This window comes from Melospiza georgiana, chromosome 4 (assembly GCF_028018845.1).
Source record: "Melospiza georgiana isolate bMelGeo1 chromosome 4, bMelGeo1.pri, whole genome shotgun sequence".
In the NCBI taxonomy this organism is placed as follows: domain Eukaryota; kingdom Metazoa; phylum Chordata; class Aves; order Passeriformes; family Passerellidae; genus Melospiza; species Melospiza georgiana.
In genome coordinates this window covers 33,401,536-33,419,055 of record NC_080433.1, presented here as the reverse complement: position 1 = coordinate 33,419,055, position 17,520 = coordinate 33,401,536, and the positions used below count along the sequence as shown (strand labels likewise).

The window sequence follows — 17,520 nt, the reverse complement described above, 5'->3', positions numbered from 1 at the left end:
AAAGCTGATGAAGCCAAAAAGTCAAGTCACAGCAGCCATTGCAAACTCCTCCCAGCATCAGAATTTTGGCATTTTTCTCTTCCTATGACTATGTTGATAGAGCAAAAGATGGAGCTTGTTCAACAACAAGCCACGTGTCATCACGTGTATCACCAGCTATAGAAAATCATAGAATCACTTAAAAGATTGGAAAAGACCCTTAAGATCATCAAGTCCAACCTAGCACCACCATCTGCTATCAGGGAGTATTTCATATAATATCATTCCGTCTTCCAGCTTAGCAACAGAAAGAACAAAGTCTGATTAATTTTTCTGGTTGGCTATTTTTTGGGGTTATGGATTTTTCTATTTGTTTTATTTTAGGAAAAAAAACCTGCACTGGATTCATAACAAGTACAAAATTCTCTCACTTTTCATAGATGTGCACTGTGGGAAAGGCTCAGTCCCTCAGGGCTTTCAGGAGAACACTAACCCTTCCAGACACACCCCAGTCTGCCTTCAGGCCTATAGTTTTTGGGTTTTTGTTGCTGTTGTTTTGGGGTTTTTTAAGTTGGCCAAAACAACTCCCCATGCTGTGAAGTTTCAGTATCTGCTCTCCGGCAGTTTCTTGACATTATCTGCTGAAAAACATCCTTAAGAAAGCACTGCAGACCTTGCTAGCAACATTTCTCCCCACCTGAGCTGCTCTCAACTGCCTGATCAGCCACCAAACTACAAGCTGGGAAATAACCACACTTCTTGCTACTCCTTATGCACTTCCTTGTACTTACATTATTTTGTGCTTACATTACTTAAGCAGTAATACAGATACAGTACCCATCTATCCCACCAAAGTGTTGGGAGATGCTGCAGGACGAGAAGGGGAGGGCACATCCTGATCCCATAATGAAGAAGCTATACTTTGTACCTGCTACTAATTAAAGAATACCACACAGATGCAAAATGTATCATTAGTTTAAAAGGAAAGGAATTTAGGACAATGAAAGCAACGAAAGAACATCACAAGTACAGAAATCCACTGGAAGTGCCATGAATTGAGTTGCTTCCTGAGGTACTTACGGAGCTGTGAGATAGCCTTCCAAGAAGCCAGCAACATACATAATATCTTCATTGCTTAAGGTCTGCGAGCCATAGCCTGCTCTGATCTCCAGGACTCCCCAGCCTGTTGTCTGTAGACTGTTGTTGTAGAAGCCATAAGCATCTCCACTCCTGTCCAGACTATTCTTGACCTGAAGTATTTTTTCAGCTTTATTCCAGTACACAGTTGCATAGCGGAGTTCTGTGGTGGAGAACAAAGGAGAAAGGGAAACAAATATAAAAGGTGTTTCCTATGCAATACTGAAATGTCAAGACAGTATTTTGGCAATTTAAAAGTTAATTTCATAGCTTTCCATCAGGTTTAGTTCTACTGCAGAGATCAACACTAATGCTAATATACTGAAAAAGGGCATGAGGAGTAACTGGAGTTCTACAAGAGCTCACAGCTAAACATTCTCATGTTATTCTTCTGGAAGTTTTCTACAACTCGTTCAGTGTACAGCTCCAGCATAGCAGAGTGTTGACATGAAACTCTGAGTAGTATTTCCTTACCTGGCCCAGAACACAAGCTATACAAATCTTATTGAAAGCAACTTTAGAAGACAGCATGCCTTAGGAACTGCAAAGGATTATAAACTACAGTTGACTTAATTTTCCACCTAAAGATTCAAAAACTTCTAAAAGCTTTCTACACAGACCATCTGGGAAACCAATTCCTGAGATGACATAACATGAGCAGTAGGACACACTGGATCACAAACTTAAAGACAAAAGCACAGCAGGTATGCAATCCTTTACCAAGTACACGGTGTTTATCATGCATCTGAAATAGAATTGATCCTAAGCATGATACAAACAGGAAGGAAGGGAATAGACTTCTCAGATTTCCATTTGGACTGCTGTTTTAAAAAACATTCTTGATTACTTGTGTTTCAATCCTGCAAAACTGAAGAACAAAGAGCAACGTAAACCGCCTTCTGAAAAAAAAACCCAAACCACACCACCAAACAAGCAACATCAAAAAAATCCCATGTGCTACAATTCTAATTGACTCCTCTCTAAGAGGAGCTGTGATTACATCAGCTCTCTATGCATGACTGATCAAATCACTACTACATCACTGTGAGAAGAGTTAAAAAATTGTATGTCAGAGGTCCAAGAATCATTTAAAAAGTTTTAAGAGATAAATTCATAAATAGCCCTTCTGAATGACTGCACAGCCCTCTGGCATATCACCAGCAAATTTGCTGAGGGAACACTGCCTCATCACCCAGGTCATCAAGGAAGATGCTGACCAGTATCAACCCCTGGCACAGACCACTTGTTACCAGCCTCCAGCTAGGCTTTGTACCACTCTGCACTAGGTCAGTCTTCATGACGTACTCGACACACTTCTCATGGGAACAGCAAATGCATTGGCAGAACGAGAATCTTAGTAGGGAAAGAACTTTGCTTTTTCCACATTCTGTGAAAAGAAGTTGTTACATGAGTCTATTCAGAGATGAAGTAATTCAGGGACTTGGAATACAGTGTTTAAAAACATGTTTTTCATCTGCCAGGTACTGAAGATATTTAAAGGACAGACATGACAGACTTTCATTAGCTCTTCAAGCAGCTATGAGCTTAGTCTTCTGTTGTCTCCTTAACTATCTTCTAGTAGTAGAAGCAATAATTCCTACTTTAGATTAAAAGCAAACATGGGAATCACTCAAACTGAAAAATCTGTGAACTGAAGAGCAGGCTGATAAGGGTCATCACTGATGAAAGCCAAAGACCACCTTACAAAGCTAAAGCTTATATACCAAAAAAGTCAGGGCAAAGAAAGTTGTGTGAGGGGATGATGCAAGGGGTCAGAGCAGAACACAACTTGCCTGTCCAGCAGTAAATGGGAGGGCTGATTCCAACCAAGAAGCCCACTGCAGGGCAGAGGAGAGACTACTTGCACAGTAAACAAAGATGTTGAGGAACAAATAAAAAGAGAAATAACAAACTAAGGCAAACCATGACCATCTTTCCATCTCTTCAGGTGGCTGTGGAGAGGTGGCTGGCATTCAACAGGAATCAGGGCAGCTGGGTATTGCTATTAGTGCCTGCAAACTCAATAGTGATGTCAGAATGCCTATTAGACCTGTAGAGAAGCTGTGCCTGCCTAAATCAAAAGAGCTGTTGCTTTCCTTTGGAAAAGAAAGCTGATGCCAAAGCCAGACAGACTCATCTGACACAGGTACTTGTACAGTGGGCTGGGTTCCTTTGTTTTATGCTCTGCCAGAGCATGAACGTGCAGAGCTATTTTCAAAAGTCCAAACAAACTTTTGAATTACCCCTGGAGTCTGCCTTGTCCCAGCTTCCCTACATGACAAATTTAATCTGAAGAAAACCAGAGCTCAAAGCAGGTGGGAGAGGAAGAGAAACATCAAATCACAGGGGAACTTGCAACAAACCCTGAGAGGCCTTTAAAGGAACAGCATCAAGGTAGCTGTTACAGTTTCACAACAGTGCTGCAAACCACTATTTCCCATTACGGCTTTTTCTTTTGATTGACTCATCATCTCATTTCACCTTGCAGCTGGAGTTAAAACTACAAGCTTATAAACCTGTCTACACTACAATGTAATCAAAGCATTTAGTACCACCTAATCTGGTCCAATTTCATTCTGTATTCATCTAAACAAGCAGGACTGCCTTTGCCAAGAAAGCCATCCAGAAGTATAATACGGAATATAGATATAAAAGAAATATGTGCACATTTTCAAACAATTCTGTTTGAGTTCTGAAGAAAACAGAAGCCCTCCTATTGAATAACATTTATATTTGAATTTGAATATTACATTTATTTTTGGAGGGTGAGACAGGAGCCCTAGCACCTCTTATCCCAGCAGTCATATTGGTCAATTTTTGCATAGAAAGCAATTGCAATGTCTCCATGAACCCACAACTCATCTTTTCATCATCAAAGTTAAGACCTCCAAGTGTTCAGCCTGCTAGAACTCTGACAAAACAGAGACTGTGATAATCTCTAACTATTGCACAACAGTGTTGCTTAGAATAACCTCAATAACACACCAAAGCACACACTATCTACTGCAATGAACAAGTCAAAATCCTGGGGGATGGGGTGGGCCAGTGGCTTCATCCTTCCCCTCCATGAGCCAGCCAGGAGAACTGCACAGCATCAGCACTACAGAGTTTCACCACAACCACCAGTGGGGTAGGAGAGAGATATGCAGAAGTGCAATGACAGAATAAGCCTGGAAAAAGGAGTTTCTTCTCCTTTCTGCAGGAAAAGGGGACTGGGAGGAGCCTTCCTTCAAGCTGCCTCCTTTTAAAGATACATCAACCCTTCTCCCAAATACAGATCCAGAAACAGAGACTGCAGCTGGGAGAGTGCTGGAATTTCTACAGCAAGTGAGAAATATCTGCTTTCTGTCAAAATTATTCCCTAAATAATGGGAAAAGGGTATTCAGCCAGGAAAATAGGAGGTGGTAGCAGTCCCTTTGGGTTTTAAGCTGAAACACCAAATCTGTTCTCTGCCTTTTGGGCTCAGTACAGGCATTTCAAAAGTTATGTTAGAACTGTATATTGTCTTTTACTTGGTGGCAGCTGCAGAGTAGAAATACATACATGTGCATTAGAATATGAAACAAGCAATTAGAGGAAATACTAAGATAGAGGACTGACATGAGATGAAACACAAGGAAAGCAGATGGTGAAGAAGACATGAAGGAATAGCAGCAATCTGCAATAAAAGAAGAGAATTGACAGAGAAGGTGAAAAATTAAAGAAAAGCAGTATGGAGACGGCCCAAGACAATCTAACAAGCACACTACTAGTAATATTTATTAAATAAATTAGACCCAAAAAGTAACACCTGGCATGCATTAAGAACACCAGTAAGATTTATTTGGCAATATGCAACAGCTTTTGGAAAAGGAAAGCTTTTCCTTAGGCTTTCCCAGCTATAAGTTGTTTTTAAAACATACATATATCAAGTTAGGTTACTGGACTTTATACTTAGAGAAATGAGTAGAGCTCTTTTCCTTGCTGGATGAAAGAACTACAAGGTCAGGGGGTGAGAAATAATATTCGTATTTTTCCTTAGTCTGCCAAGCAAGTCAGCTCACAAGCAATGGAACACTAGTTAGTTCACACGTAACAAGCTAAATTAACAATTGTGAGCATCTCCTACTAATATGAAAATTTAGTAGTTAAGGAAACCAGTAGTTAACTACTAATTTTTATCTGTGGCTTTCCAAATGTGAAGCTATTTTTTTGTAGAGGTGTTCTTCATAGATTCTGCCCATAAACTTTCCACTAAATAGGGAAGATAGCACTCTCCTGTTTCACCAAAGACTAGTTTTGCATCACTTCAAAATACAAAAAAACTTTAGAACAAAATTGCACATTTGATTTCAGTATACTCTCCCCTACAACTAATGTTCAGTAGTAAAGATTCTATTACCACAGTATAGCATTTAAATATTTAAGGTCAACCATAATAAGGGTGTTTCTGTTCAATGTTTTAATTTGAAAGACCTTGACCTATTTTTCCATTAAAAATTTTATAGAATCATAGAACGTTAAAGTCTGGAAGTGACCTTAAAAATCACTTAGTTCCAACCTCCCTGCCATAGGCCTCATCACCTTTCCCTAGTCCAGGTTGCTCAGGGCCCCATCCAACCTGCCCTTGAACATTTCCAGGGATGGGCCATCCACAACTTTCTTGGGCAGCCTGTGCCAGTGCCTCAGCACCCTCACAGTAAAGAATTTCTTCCTGCATCTAATCTCAAACTGCCCTCCTTCAGTCTAAAACCACTACCCCTTATTCTGTCACTACCTGCTCGTATAAAAAGTCAGTTTCCTCCTTTTTATAATTCCCTTCTGGGTACTGGAAGGCTGCAGTGAGGTCTCTCCAGGATGAACAACCCCAGTTCCCTCAGTCTGCCTTTGCAGGAGAGGTGCTCCATCCTTCTCACCATCTTTGTGACACTCCTCTGACCCCGCCTATCCATGTGTTTATTTATTTAGAAGCAGCATTTAAACTATTTTTGAAAGGCTGTATAACTCTAAAGAACAAGGGAGATTTCAATATATGGTTATGATTGGAATCTATTACAAAACAAAAGTATTTCAGGGCTTCTTTAGAGATTAGCTTAAACCACACAAGAAATTAACAAAGCCCAGTAATTTTCAAATAAAGGAGTAAATGCTTTCTTGATCTGCCTGAATATAAGCTATTTATGCTTTCTATTCGACTGGCCTTAATTAATCCTATTTCCTCATGCATTTCAGGTCTAAGTAATTTTTTTCAATTTGCTTCCAACAGGCCTGTCCTTTGAAGCCTAATGCCCTGATTTATGCTTACATCAGTGAAAAGTAATATTCAAATGTGACCTATCAATTAAGGGTTTCAGTCTTGTATGGTTTTCATGTTCACAAGGATACTTACTAGTAAAGCTCAGCAAACTTGCCAAAACAGTTATAGGTACCTAGTATAGGTCACCCAGAGGAAACAAAACCAGCCATTCAACAAGTAGCTTCAGAAATGTCAGAGCACCTCAATTTAAGGCATATTAAAGAACATTCTCTAGAAACATTTTCCAAAGTGTATGATGAATAATCTTCAAGGCATTCAAAGTGCTAAAGAACAATGAACCAATTTTCAAAAACCCAAACAATGGAATCTAGACAATTCACAATGTTGAAAGCCATTTACTCTATTTAATAGCCTAAAGGCATTTCTATTTGCTCCTTTGTAGCTTTCCTAGTAACTCAATTATGATGCTAGAAATCAGTTGGGCATTAGGTGAAACTCCTTCATAGCCTAAACTTCCTTTCATTTCCTCTAGATAATTTACAGCTAACCCTTCCTTCCCTTTCCTAACTGAAGTTTTTGCCGATCCATGCGAAGTTTTGAAAGTATGTCTGCAAGATGAGATAGGACTGCCCACAAAATGATATGCTTATAACATTTTGCACACGTTGAAACAACTGTTACGTGAATTTCTCCTTGGTTTGTGCCACTTCATACATTGACTGGAAACTTCCTGGAAGATAAGCACCGAATCCAGCCTTTAAAACCTTCAGAATTTTTTGAAAGCAGCACAAGAGTGAGATACTCTGTCCCTGCCCGAGGCAGCGTGGCTGGAACAAGATAATCCTTAAGGTCCCTTGCAACTCAAACCATTCTGGGATTCCGTATGAGCGCTGAAGCACAGACCATGACCTATACCCCACAAGGCAGCACTAAAACTCTGTTAGTCACAAGCTGCAGCACGCTGTAGGCCACAGCACCACAACGAAGTCTTCATCCCGAACGATTCCCGTGCCGGCATATGACATTGAAAACCAGCTCGGCTGGGAGCTCAAGGCAATTTCCCATCTGTTGGATCCTCAGTTTAAATCCCCGCGCCCCTTCTGGGAACTGGGAGGATGTTTAGAAAGCGCCGGCACCGAACCCCCACGAGGCAGCACGGCCGCGCCGGCCCGGCTGCCAGGCACGAGGTGCTCGCGGAGCGGCCGCTGAGGGAGCGGAGCCAGCCCGGCCTGCGGGGTCCCGCCGTGGGGAGCGGGGCCCGGCGGCCTCGCACCCGCGTCCCAGGCAGCACGGGGCGGAGGCGCGGCTGCCACGGGCGGGGCGCGGAGCCCGGCGGTACCCCGGGAGAGCTGCAGCCTCCGCCGCAGCCGAGCCCGGGCCGGGCTACCCCTCCCGACCGCCTGGCAACACTCGCGGGGCAGCCCCTGTGACTCCTGTCGTCCCCCCCACCACGGCGAGGGGGCTCTGGCCGGCCACCCCCCGCGCCCTCGCTCGCCTCACCTGCGCGGCCGCCCGCCGCCGCCCACAGGAGGACGAGCGCCCAGCAGCAGCAGCGGCACACGCTGCCGCCCGCCCGGGCCATGCCGCCGCTCCCCCGTGACTCCTCCGAGCGCCGGGAGGCGGCGGGACTTTAAGAAGTTCCCTCGCTCAGGGCAGGTCTCGCCGCTGCCCCCGCCTCCTCCGGCGCCCGCCCCGGCCGCGGCGGCCCGTGCTGGAGGTGGCTCTGCTGGGGACGGTTGTTCCCCGCGCCGGTCGCCGGGATGTGCCCCGGGAGCGGCGGAATCTTTCCTGCTCCGATACGGGTTTGGAGACCCCAGGGCCTGGCTGAGGTGTGGGAATCACCCCTGGCCGAGGTCCGGCGTCGCAGGGTAGTGAAGGCGGGTCCCCAGGCAGGTGCCTGTGGCGCCCCTGGACTTCCCGAGGGTGATTAACCTTGAAGGGGCGAAAGCTTACCAAAAACGGCTGTGGAAAGACGCAAGAGGAGTTGCGCGATGCTTATCAAAATATGCGTTTTGCATCACAGCGTGAGAAACGACAGCCAAGGGCAGCTTTCAGTCCTATTAGAACAGTAACTGCTGTGTGTGTCCAGCAGAAGAAATGAGGGGCAGAACTTTTCCTAAGGTTTACAGATAGAGACAACTTTCCTTGGGGTTTTCCTTTGCACCCGTGATTCAGACCATTTTGAGGCACTGCGTTTTTGTCTCACCCAGTGTTGGATATTCTGCCATTATCTGAAAAGGACCATTATTTGTACTTTGTGTTTCAGTAATTGTTTAAGACAGTTTGAATTTGATACCGGTGCCTGTAATAGCCCCATATAACACGATCACATGCCAACCAGTTCAGGCCAAGTAGTAAGCCTTGGCCCCAAGCCCTGGGTAAGAGCACTGTGTCACCAGGCTGCAGGGATCCTTCCATACCTATCACCACTTTGTTCTGGGTTACTTTTCACTTAGAGAGAAGGAAAAACCAGACATTCAAACCAGAAACCAGGATTTTTAAAAGGGTAGTCAGTGTTGATTTTATTGTGGTGTGTAGGGACAAAATCATGTGAAAAAGAAATCTACCAGAAGATGGGTCCATCAACTCATTGCTAAGGTACCTATTTCTCTTCACAAAATGATACAAAATGTATTGTCTGAAGAACACTGGAAAGAGAAGGGCTGCTGAAAACTAAGCACTTTTTTAAAGTAATTTTCTCAATCAATGTCAGCAGACATGCTCTAAAATAATTTGTATCTCAGGGGTGTCAAGGAACCCATAAAACTCTTCTTTAAAAAGAGAAAGTAGGTCACTTGTATCACTTCAAAGATCAGAACGGCTCTGCTTGGGGTAATCATAGTGGTCATCTTCAGGCTTGACGAGTCCAGCATTTGTTACTACAATACAGCTCCACTTGCTGAGTGTTCCAGCCACAGCAACCAGAATAGCCCAGCAGTGCCCAGTAGCCCAGCAGTCATGCTCAAAAACACAGACACAGAGACAAAGCTTGTGGATTGGCACCACGAGGTAGGAAATAGCAAACTTTATATTTTTATTGTACTCATACTCTTTTCAATACATACCAGTTTTAGCTCATCAGGGTTTTTGGGGTTTTTTTTCTATCCTCACCCCAATGAATGTTTCCATTAGGACACTGAGGATGGTATGGTATTAATGCCAGTTTGAGTTTCAGATTGGTTATATATCATGTGAAAGCTGTGACTGTTGGGTACACACTTTCTGTTATTTGTATCATGTTCCTGAGTGTAGGAATATACATCTGTTAGATAAGAGTATAAGCCCTACAGAACTTCATTATTGAATTTTTCCAGTAATCTTTGCACTTCAGATCTATTTACATCTATATTGTTCTTTTAACGTGTGTGTGTGTGTGTGTGTGTGTTCTTACAAAGCCAGCTTCTCTTAGAAAGAAAAAACAGAGGCAACTGGATTGCTCTCTTTCAATTCTTTTTATGTTGTTTAGTTGAGCAAAAATGCTGTTCAAAACTATAAAATAATGAATTTGCACCAGTTTTATTGCTGAATACTGACCAATATTTGACAATGGTGGAAGTAGTTCTGCTTTGAAAGCCAACAATGCACAAAAGGCCCTTGCAAAAGCAGATATTCTTCACTCACTAGATGTTATTTCTTCATGTGAATGCTGATTTTCTTTTACATGTGACCCCTGTGCTTTTGTTGCTTGTTAAAGCTGTTTATTAATACCAGTACCATGGTGTCAGTTGAAGAATGAGTCATCTGAGTAAAATTTGCTTTACAGTAAAAAAAAGTTGAATTGCAAAGGTCTGAGGTTAAGAAATCCAGATAATTTTATTTCCTTAATTTCTGTTTCACTTCTGGTTTGGGGGCAGAAGCAGAAGTAGTGAAAAGATATGAAAGTGTCTTGTTTTGTATAAATGAGTTTCATTTTTCAGGCCCAGGAGATTCAGCTAAACTTTACAAACCATACTTCTGGAATAATCTCCCAATGTAAATAACAGAAGTGTTGTCTCTTGAACAAAGTCAGCTTGATTCAAGAAAACATGTGAAACACAGAGGAAAATAGCAGAAGAAGCAAAAGAGCAACATATTCACGTTATACATATGATATATTTCATTATATTTTCAAATATATTACACCAAATCTATCTTCACATAAAAATTACAAATTAAATACAACATCTAAAGATCATGACAAATTACGGTTTTCCTGTGAATCTTTTCAGGAGTGGATTATTGAACAGACTATCACAATTTAAAAAAAACTAACTAAAACAAAATCCCCCACTATTTTCCAGACTTGAGTGCAAATATTTCCATTTACCTCAAATCGTGCTGCATGTGTCCTAACAAAGTCACCCAACAATTTCAGTGAGGAGCAGTTTGATTTACTGATAGCAGGTTGGATGGTAAAAAGGACTCTTGAAAAGGTGTTTTCTTTTTCCTCTAATTGTGTCTACAAGCCTCCAGCCTCCACATGAAGTTGTCCAGAGAGTTGCTGCAGCTTTTTGAGTCATGCTAGATATCCAGTTTTAAATATAAGTGGTAAAATTCTCTGTGCTGACCAGTTGCAGGTATTCCAGGGTACCTGATCGGTGGCTACCTACCCGCGAAAGCTCCTGTGCCTTGGATCCTTCATTTTCCCTTTTCTGAAGACTGTTGGTTATCATCTCTGCTAAGTCATCATGTAACCGCTGCTGATTCTCCCTGAAATCAACAGGATGGGGAAAAATATTCAGTGATTCACATGTTTTTGGTGATCCTCAGGTCGCCAGAGATTTTTAAACATTTCTATTGCCACGTTAATCTTAATGTTATTCACACACTACTGATAAAAAGTGGGGACAGGACAAATTCAGCCTCTGAATTTAGGAACAGAAGAAGGATTTTCATGTGATTTTTCCAGATAGTATGGATCAGTGTCTTTGCACAAGAGGTCAGTAGCTGTGTCATTATTGACCTTAAAAAGTCATGATCACTTGCACAAAAAGGAAGACACCAATTCAATCCTAATCAAAATAGTTTGTAGCTTTCGATATCATTACTTTATGGAACCAGGACTTTAACTATTCAACTTCAGGTGGCCTTCAGTAATAGAGTTGCCATTGTTTCAGAAATTTCTTCAGTGTATTTGGCTTTTGCTGGAGTACCCCACATATGACAATTTTTAAGGGGCAATCATATATGAAGAAGTGAAAACAAAAGCATCATGTGCTACAGCTCAAGAGGTACTTTAAATTGTTGAATTGCAGAAGATTGCCAATTCAATAATTCTAATATTCTCAACAGATCATATTAATTTTAAAAAAGCAGTTCTGAATTTACAAAAGAGATGTATCATGAGGTAGTCTTGACAGTATTTCCTGCTCAGCCCAGACTCTTGTACTTTCCATTTTAAAAAACAACAAATTTCATGAGATTCTGTAGCAGATTAAAAATTTGATTATTTCTGTTTTACAAATACCCTGAGAAAACCCTCATATTCCACTTAATCTCCTCTTTTCTCTTAGGGAATAAATGGACTGAGAAATTTATTTGTGCAAAGGACACACTGTGAGACTCAAAACTTACAGCAGGAGCAAGCTGTAACATTTACTTATGCATTTCAGGACAAGGGATCCCTGTATCTGGCAAACACCAATTTGCAATATCATTACTTCAATTTGTAAGGAAACATTGCCATTTCAAAGCGGATGGCAACAAATTCCTACTTACTGAAGAGCAACTGTGCCCAGGTGTTAAGAGCAGAAAATGAGGAACTTCTACATTTAGTGAGTTTGCAGGAAATAAAGAGGTACTTATATGCAAAATATACCCTAAGAAAATGCAACAAGTTTTCCTGACTTCAATTTTGCATAGTTTCTCAGAAACATCACTTCCACTATTGCTACATTTTATTCAATTCTAATGCAAAATGATGGCTCAGCTCCAAAATATCAACTTCATTTTTTTTACTGACAACTTCTCTAAATGTTAGAAAGTAATCTCTTGTTTAATTTTTAAAGGCTTTATCCCTGTGCAGTACTACAGTAACTTTGTCCACCTCTTGTAGCAGAATAGTGCTTGAAATCCTGCAAGTTCCATTCCTCTTACAAATTCCTCCACAAGAGTTCACAGGCACAACAGAGCTGCACACTCAATTGTGGTTATCCTCTTCCTGTAGTGTGACACACAGGTGCCACGAGGACTAAACTTGTGGGAATTTTATTTTTTTAATTTTCCTGTCCATCTCTTGCTTTTATCACATCAGCAACTTGTCCTGTAAGTCTTAGAACATTTCCAAGGCAAAGAACCTGCTAAAGATTTATATAGACAACCTTCAGCACACACACAGTCCCATGTAATGAATATTTACATGTTTATATGCTTATACACTATCAAGCCTCTAACAACTGGAGGCAAATTCAATGATATAAAAAATCCACAAGTGCCAAGGAGAAACAATAAAGGCTAAAGAAGGCTAAAGTGCAAAGAATGGGAATTTCTCCTCCCTTTTCACATAAAAAAACATCTTACACAGAAGGAGGTGTTGGGAGATTGTATTTCTTGTCCTCAGTACCCGTCAACCAGTAGGTGATTTCTGTTCCTCTGCCCTAAAGAAGAGAAAGCACAATTTTGGGATTAGAATGCAATTTCCTGTGGTTAATTTACTTAAATAATGCTCTCTTGCATATTGCCATGTTTGCCTTTGCTTATTTTCAGTAACTGATGCTGACAGCAAAGGATTACAAATTAGATGTGAGAAGAAGAATGGGGCAGATGCGGCTGCACTCTCACTTCCTTGTTCCATGACCTGAGACACAAACTGTGGGAGAGGTGAGCTGTGCTGCCTGCCATCAACTCCCAAGGACAGACAAGTAGAATAGATTGAAATAAATGGATTGGTAGATATTAGAGCATGAACAAATTAACACTATATTCAGCTTCCCTTTCAGCAGATGACTTCATTCTACAATCTTCTGTTCCACATGGTATGTTTCATTTATTCTCCACATCTTTATGTTGCTTTAATTTATGAATTAGAGAGCTTTTCATTGCCTGAATTGTCTTTATAGAAGTGTCTTCAACTACTAGAGACCGTAATACCTATTTTGATCAGTAATCCTTGTTCCCCAGCTGTTGAGTTCTGGGGTACTCTCAGCTATACAATGCTTTTTTAAATTCCTCTTCTCTGTGTTCATGATTGCACATGGTAAAGGTTACCTTCAAATATGTTTCTCCTCTCTCTTCGTACTGGAATTGGCAGTCTGTTCTTTTCAGGATGTTAATTGTAGAACCACTTACATGAATCCTTAACGCTAAAAAAATAAAGAGACAGTGAAAGCTCAGCCTGGAAACATCTCACATATATTAAGCATATGTGAAAACTGGTGCTATAACAGAAGCTCCTTCAATTGTTATCATCATAAATTCTGAGAGCCAAATTAAATGAGAAGTAATTACACTGCTGTATGAAAACTCTGACTGCACTACAGAGCATATCCAGGCAGGAATAGCTGGTACAGCCCTTGATCTGAAATACAGGTGACAATGGTATCTGTAGTAGTTAGATGTCAAAAGGGAAAAGAGTAATTGTGAGTGACCTATATAGGGAATGCTTATGTGAAGACACTAGGCAGAAGGAGGAAAAACTGGCTCTTGCCACAGTTCCCTAATGGAGAAGTTGATGACATAATTGCTTCAACTTAAAATACAGAGTCAATATATTTACACAACAAAGCTGTAATACAATTCTAGGTCAAACTAAAATCTATGGTTCATAGAGTAAAATGAAATTCCAGACACATAAGTATCGTATCTTCCAAAGGAACTCAGGCAGTGAACCAGCCTACAAACTCCCTGTTACCAGCACTGAAGCATGAACAGGGAACAACTCTTCAGTGCCCAGTGAAGTGCCCACTGTCACACTGGACAATTAAATAATTGATAATCAAAACAAATATGGCTTCTTTGTCCTTAAAACTTCTGCAAGCTGATAATGTATTGTTCTCATCTGGAAACAGACACTTCAGTCACAAATAACCAACAGCCTTTGGTCCTGTTACACTGATAGCTAAAATTAACTCCTTACGCAAGCCTGTGGATTCCATCCGCGAAGCTGTGTTTACTGTGTCTCCAAACAAACAGTAACGAGGCATTTTTATTCCAACCACACCAGCCGCACACGGACCTGCAAATGGGATGCAGAGAGGTAAAAAGGGTGAATCAAGAGACTTAATTTATTCGGCAGGTGTCTCATTGCTACAAAGCACTGCAATGCCTGGGGGAACTCTGCATTCCTCACCAATGGCAGTACTTTCTACCTCATTTCCCACAGTATCTTGTGGTCTCCCACTACAAACCAAGCCTAGCTCTGTTATTCTTGCATAATATAATAATATGATAAAAAGTACACAGCTGCACAGTGTTAATTGTATTTAAGTAGAATTTCTGTGCAGAAAAAAAGAAGTACATTTATTAACTGTCATGTTTGGAAGCAAGAGAAAAATAGAATAAGCTTCATTTTGCAAGGGTGAATAGTAGTGCCTCAAGAGGCTTCCCAGTGCCTCAGTCACTTTCTCTGATGTGTTCCTCCCCTGGCAGTTGGTGTTGAAGTGGTTGAGGAATTTCCCTAAGTTGTTGTGCTATCTGGAGTTCCCCTTTGACAAAAAGTATTTTTATAGATAAATTAAAACATTAAGTCCCACACAGACTCAAAAAAAGTTTTGCTCCAAAAGCACAAAATACAGGCTTTCATCTTTTGCCTAGATAAGCATAGCTGGCCATGACTGATCTCCCCTTCAGTCAGAGAGAAATAATCTGTGAAGGCTTATTTGATACAACTGGTTTAATCACACCAGGAACAGTGGCTGTTGCTCATGCTAGCTACTGACTTAGGCTGTGAATTAATGGCTATGAGCTATTTCACTGCAGCAGGAGCAAAAGAGTGACTTATTCACTCTTGTTACTCTTCCTCTATAAACATTTTTTTCAACCTGATTCTTCATGAGGAGTGCTGTGGTATCAGCACTGTGTATGGTGTATTACCCGATCTCGTATGGGTGTTAATTCTGTGCAAAACCAGGCAACAACATTGTCACTGTTGATGTAGCATTACTGTGTACCAGAGTGAATTCCAATGCGAATCCAAACAGGCAGCCCTGGCAGATGTCTCAGTTCAAAAGTTCCCATGAAGCTGAGGATGTCCAGAGCCATCATGGAGATGTCCACAGCGTGCCGGTTGCCGTTCCTGTTCGGTAAACCACTTACCACCATGTAAGCATCACCAATGGTCTCCACCTGTGGAAATAAAATCAGAACTCACTATTTCCAGACATAGAAGAGTACATCTTTATTTAAAAGCAGAAAGATTTTATCAGATCCTCTTGATCATGACTAAACATGTCTTCCCCTGAGAACAGGATTTTTTTAGTTTAAGGTAGCTGACATCATTTGGGTATATAAGTGTTTATAACTATATCCAGCATTCCAATTAATGAATGTCTGACCACCTACTGTAGGAAATTTGGTATAAGTAGGCACACTGAAAGCATATTTAAATGACGTAATCATTTGAATATGACCTGTTTTTCTTTCTTTTGCTTTGCTTAGAAGACAGATTCCCAAATCTACCACATCATGCAATTTGATTTGTGTGTCCACTGATTGTAAATTAGCAGAAGTACAGAGCTAATTACCTTGTAAACATCATGATGGTCAAGAATGTGGTCAAAGTTCTTGTAGATATCGTTGAGCATATCTACCACCTCCATAGGGGTGCTATATTTGCAGAGCGTGGTGAAGCCAACAATGTCACTGAAGTAGATGGTGACTTCTTCAAACAGCTCTGGCTCTACCAGGCCAGTCTCCTTCAAAGACTTTACTACTGGCCTGTGGAAATAAAAGAAGGCAGGAACACAGATGACTAGGGTTCACTATTAAAGGTATTTTTTAATGCAACCTAATTGCAGTATTGCTTTCTGTGTAGGAAACATTAAATAGTTTGCTGAAAACTGCCATTGTAATCACATTTTAGATGCCCATAATGCCTTTCAGCCAGGGACCTCAAAGCACTTACTAATGGTAATTAATGCACTACAGACTTTCAACATCCAGTCATGAGGAAACTGAGACCCAGGCAACTTAGCTTCTTGGTTAAGGTCAGAAACAGGGATATTGAGTCAAATTTAAAACTGAAATTCTGAACTTCCTGATATGTAGACTACATTCTACCCATACAATAAGTAAGAACAGACATATTTTTCTGTTTTCCCAGCACAGAAGTAATTTCATTATAATAATTACATCAACTCATCCTGATTTCAGAAGAGATATCTTAGTCTGGTAATTTATGGAAGAAAAATTCAATACCATGATAGTCAATGTCTATTCAAGAGGGACCTTCTTTTTCTTGCAATTCTAAATCCAGGGAAATATCTGTTCCTAGTGGTGATACAAGAAGAGAAGAACTGAAAGAGACCCAGAAAATTATAGGTTTTGCACAGTGCTGTGTTCCATCTACAATGAAATGGTAGCAGACTGATAGGAACAACAGAGAGTGGAAGGAGACATGAATTCCTTGTTGAACTATCTATACAGCCAGATCGTTCTTGATTTCCCCCAAAACTGTATTCAACACACACTTTTTTTTTACTTTTCTTTTTGCTGATGAGTCATAAAATCAATAACTTGACTACTGAAACACCCTTTAAACTAGTAATGACATACCAAGATAGTTTTACTATTCCAAATGTGCGCAATATCAAAATTACTGGTATTGCCAATATTAGAATGTCAATAACACTTATCCTATAGCATATTCCAAAGAATCCATCTAACCCAGTATGGCCCAGCCAATCTCAGCCCCTCTCTTGCAATTGCTAAACCCCAGCCTGAAGCTGGACTCCACTCAGTGCTCTTCAGCTGAAGACACTCCTTCTAACCAGCAGAGCAGAGCTCTGTGATGTGGGGTCACTGTAGACCTGTGTTCCCTGGAAAGCAGTGAAAGAGAAGCTAGGGCTGGAAAGGGGGATCCCGTGCATGAAGAAATGTTGAGCAAGATAATGGGTCCCAATACCATCTTGGCATGAAACTCTACCATAGAGTGGAGAGCTCAGGGACAGCTGCTTCTTCTTTCTTTTCTCTCAGGATTAGATTAAATGGGAAGAAAATAGAACATAAACATTAATCCCATCCGCTACTCTGC

General features: G+C 41.0%; 2 protein-coding genes across 3 annotated transcripts in view; both read right to left on the bottom strand.

Moving 5' to 3' along the window:
• Positions 1 to 7,935, bottom strand: part of PLBD1 (phospholipase B domain containing 1) — a 38,155-nt gene extending 30,220 nt beyond the window's left edge. Inside the window, exons 1-2 of the mRNA XM_058022904.1 lie at positions 7,854 to 7,935; positions 1,060 to 1,279 (exon numbers count right to left, since the gene is read on the bottom strand). Coding sequence (XP_057878887.1) covers positions 1,060 to 1,279; positions 7,854 to 7,935 — 302 coding nt within the window. The remainder of the gene's footprint in view (positions 1 to 1,059; positions 1,280 to 7,853) is intronic.
• A 2,932-nt stretch (positions 7,936 to 10,867) lies between these two features.
• GUCY2C (guanylate cyclase 2C) overlaps positions 10,868 to 17,520 on the bottom strand; it is a 43,379-nt gene continuing 36,726 nt past the window's right edge. For both annotated transcript variants that reach the window (XM_058022926.1, XM_058022927.1), the window contains exons 22-27: positions 16,013 to 16,205; positions 15,440 to 15,614; positions 14,407 to 14,505; positions 13,539 to 13,633; positions 12,852 to 12,928; positions 10,868 to 11,042 (exon numbers count right to left, since the gene is read on the bottom strand). In XM_058022926.1, the coding sequence (XP_057878909.1) occupies positions 10,868 to 11,042; positions 12,852 to 12,928; positions 13,539 to 13,633; positions 14,407 to 14,505; positions 15,440 to 15,614; positions 16,013 to 16,205 (814 nt within the window). The remainder of the gene's footprint in view (positions 11,043 to 12,851; positions 12,929 to 13,538; positions 13,634 to 14,406; positions 14,506 to 15,439; positions 15,615 to 16,012; positions 16,206 to 17,520) is intronic.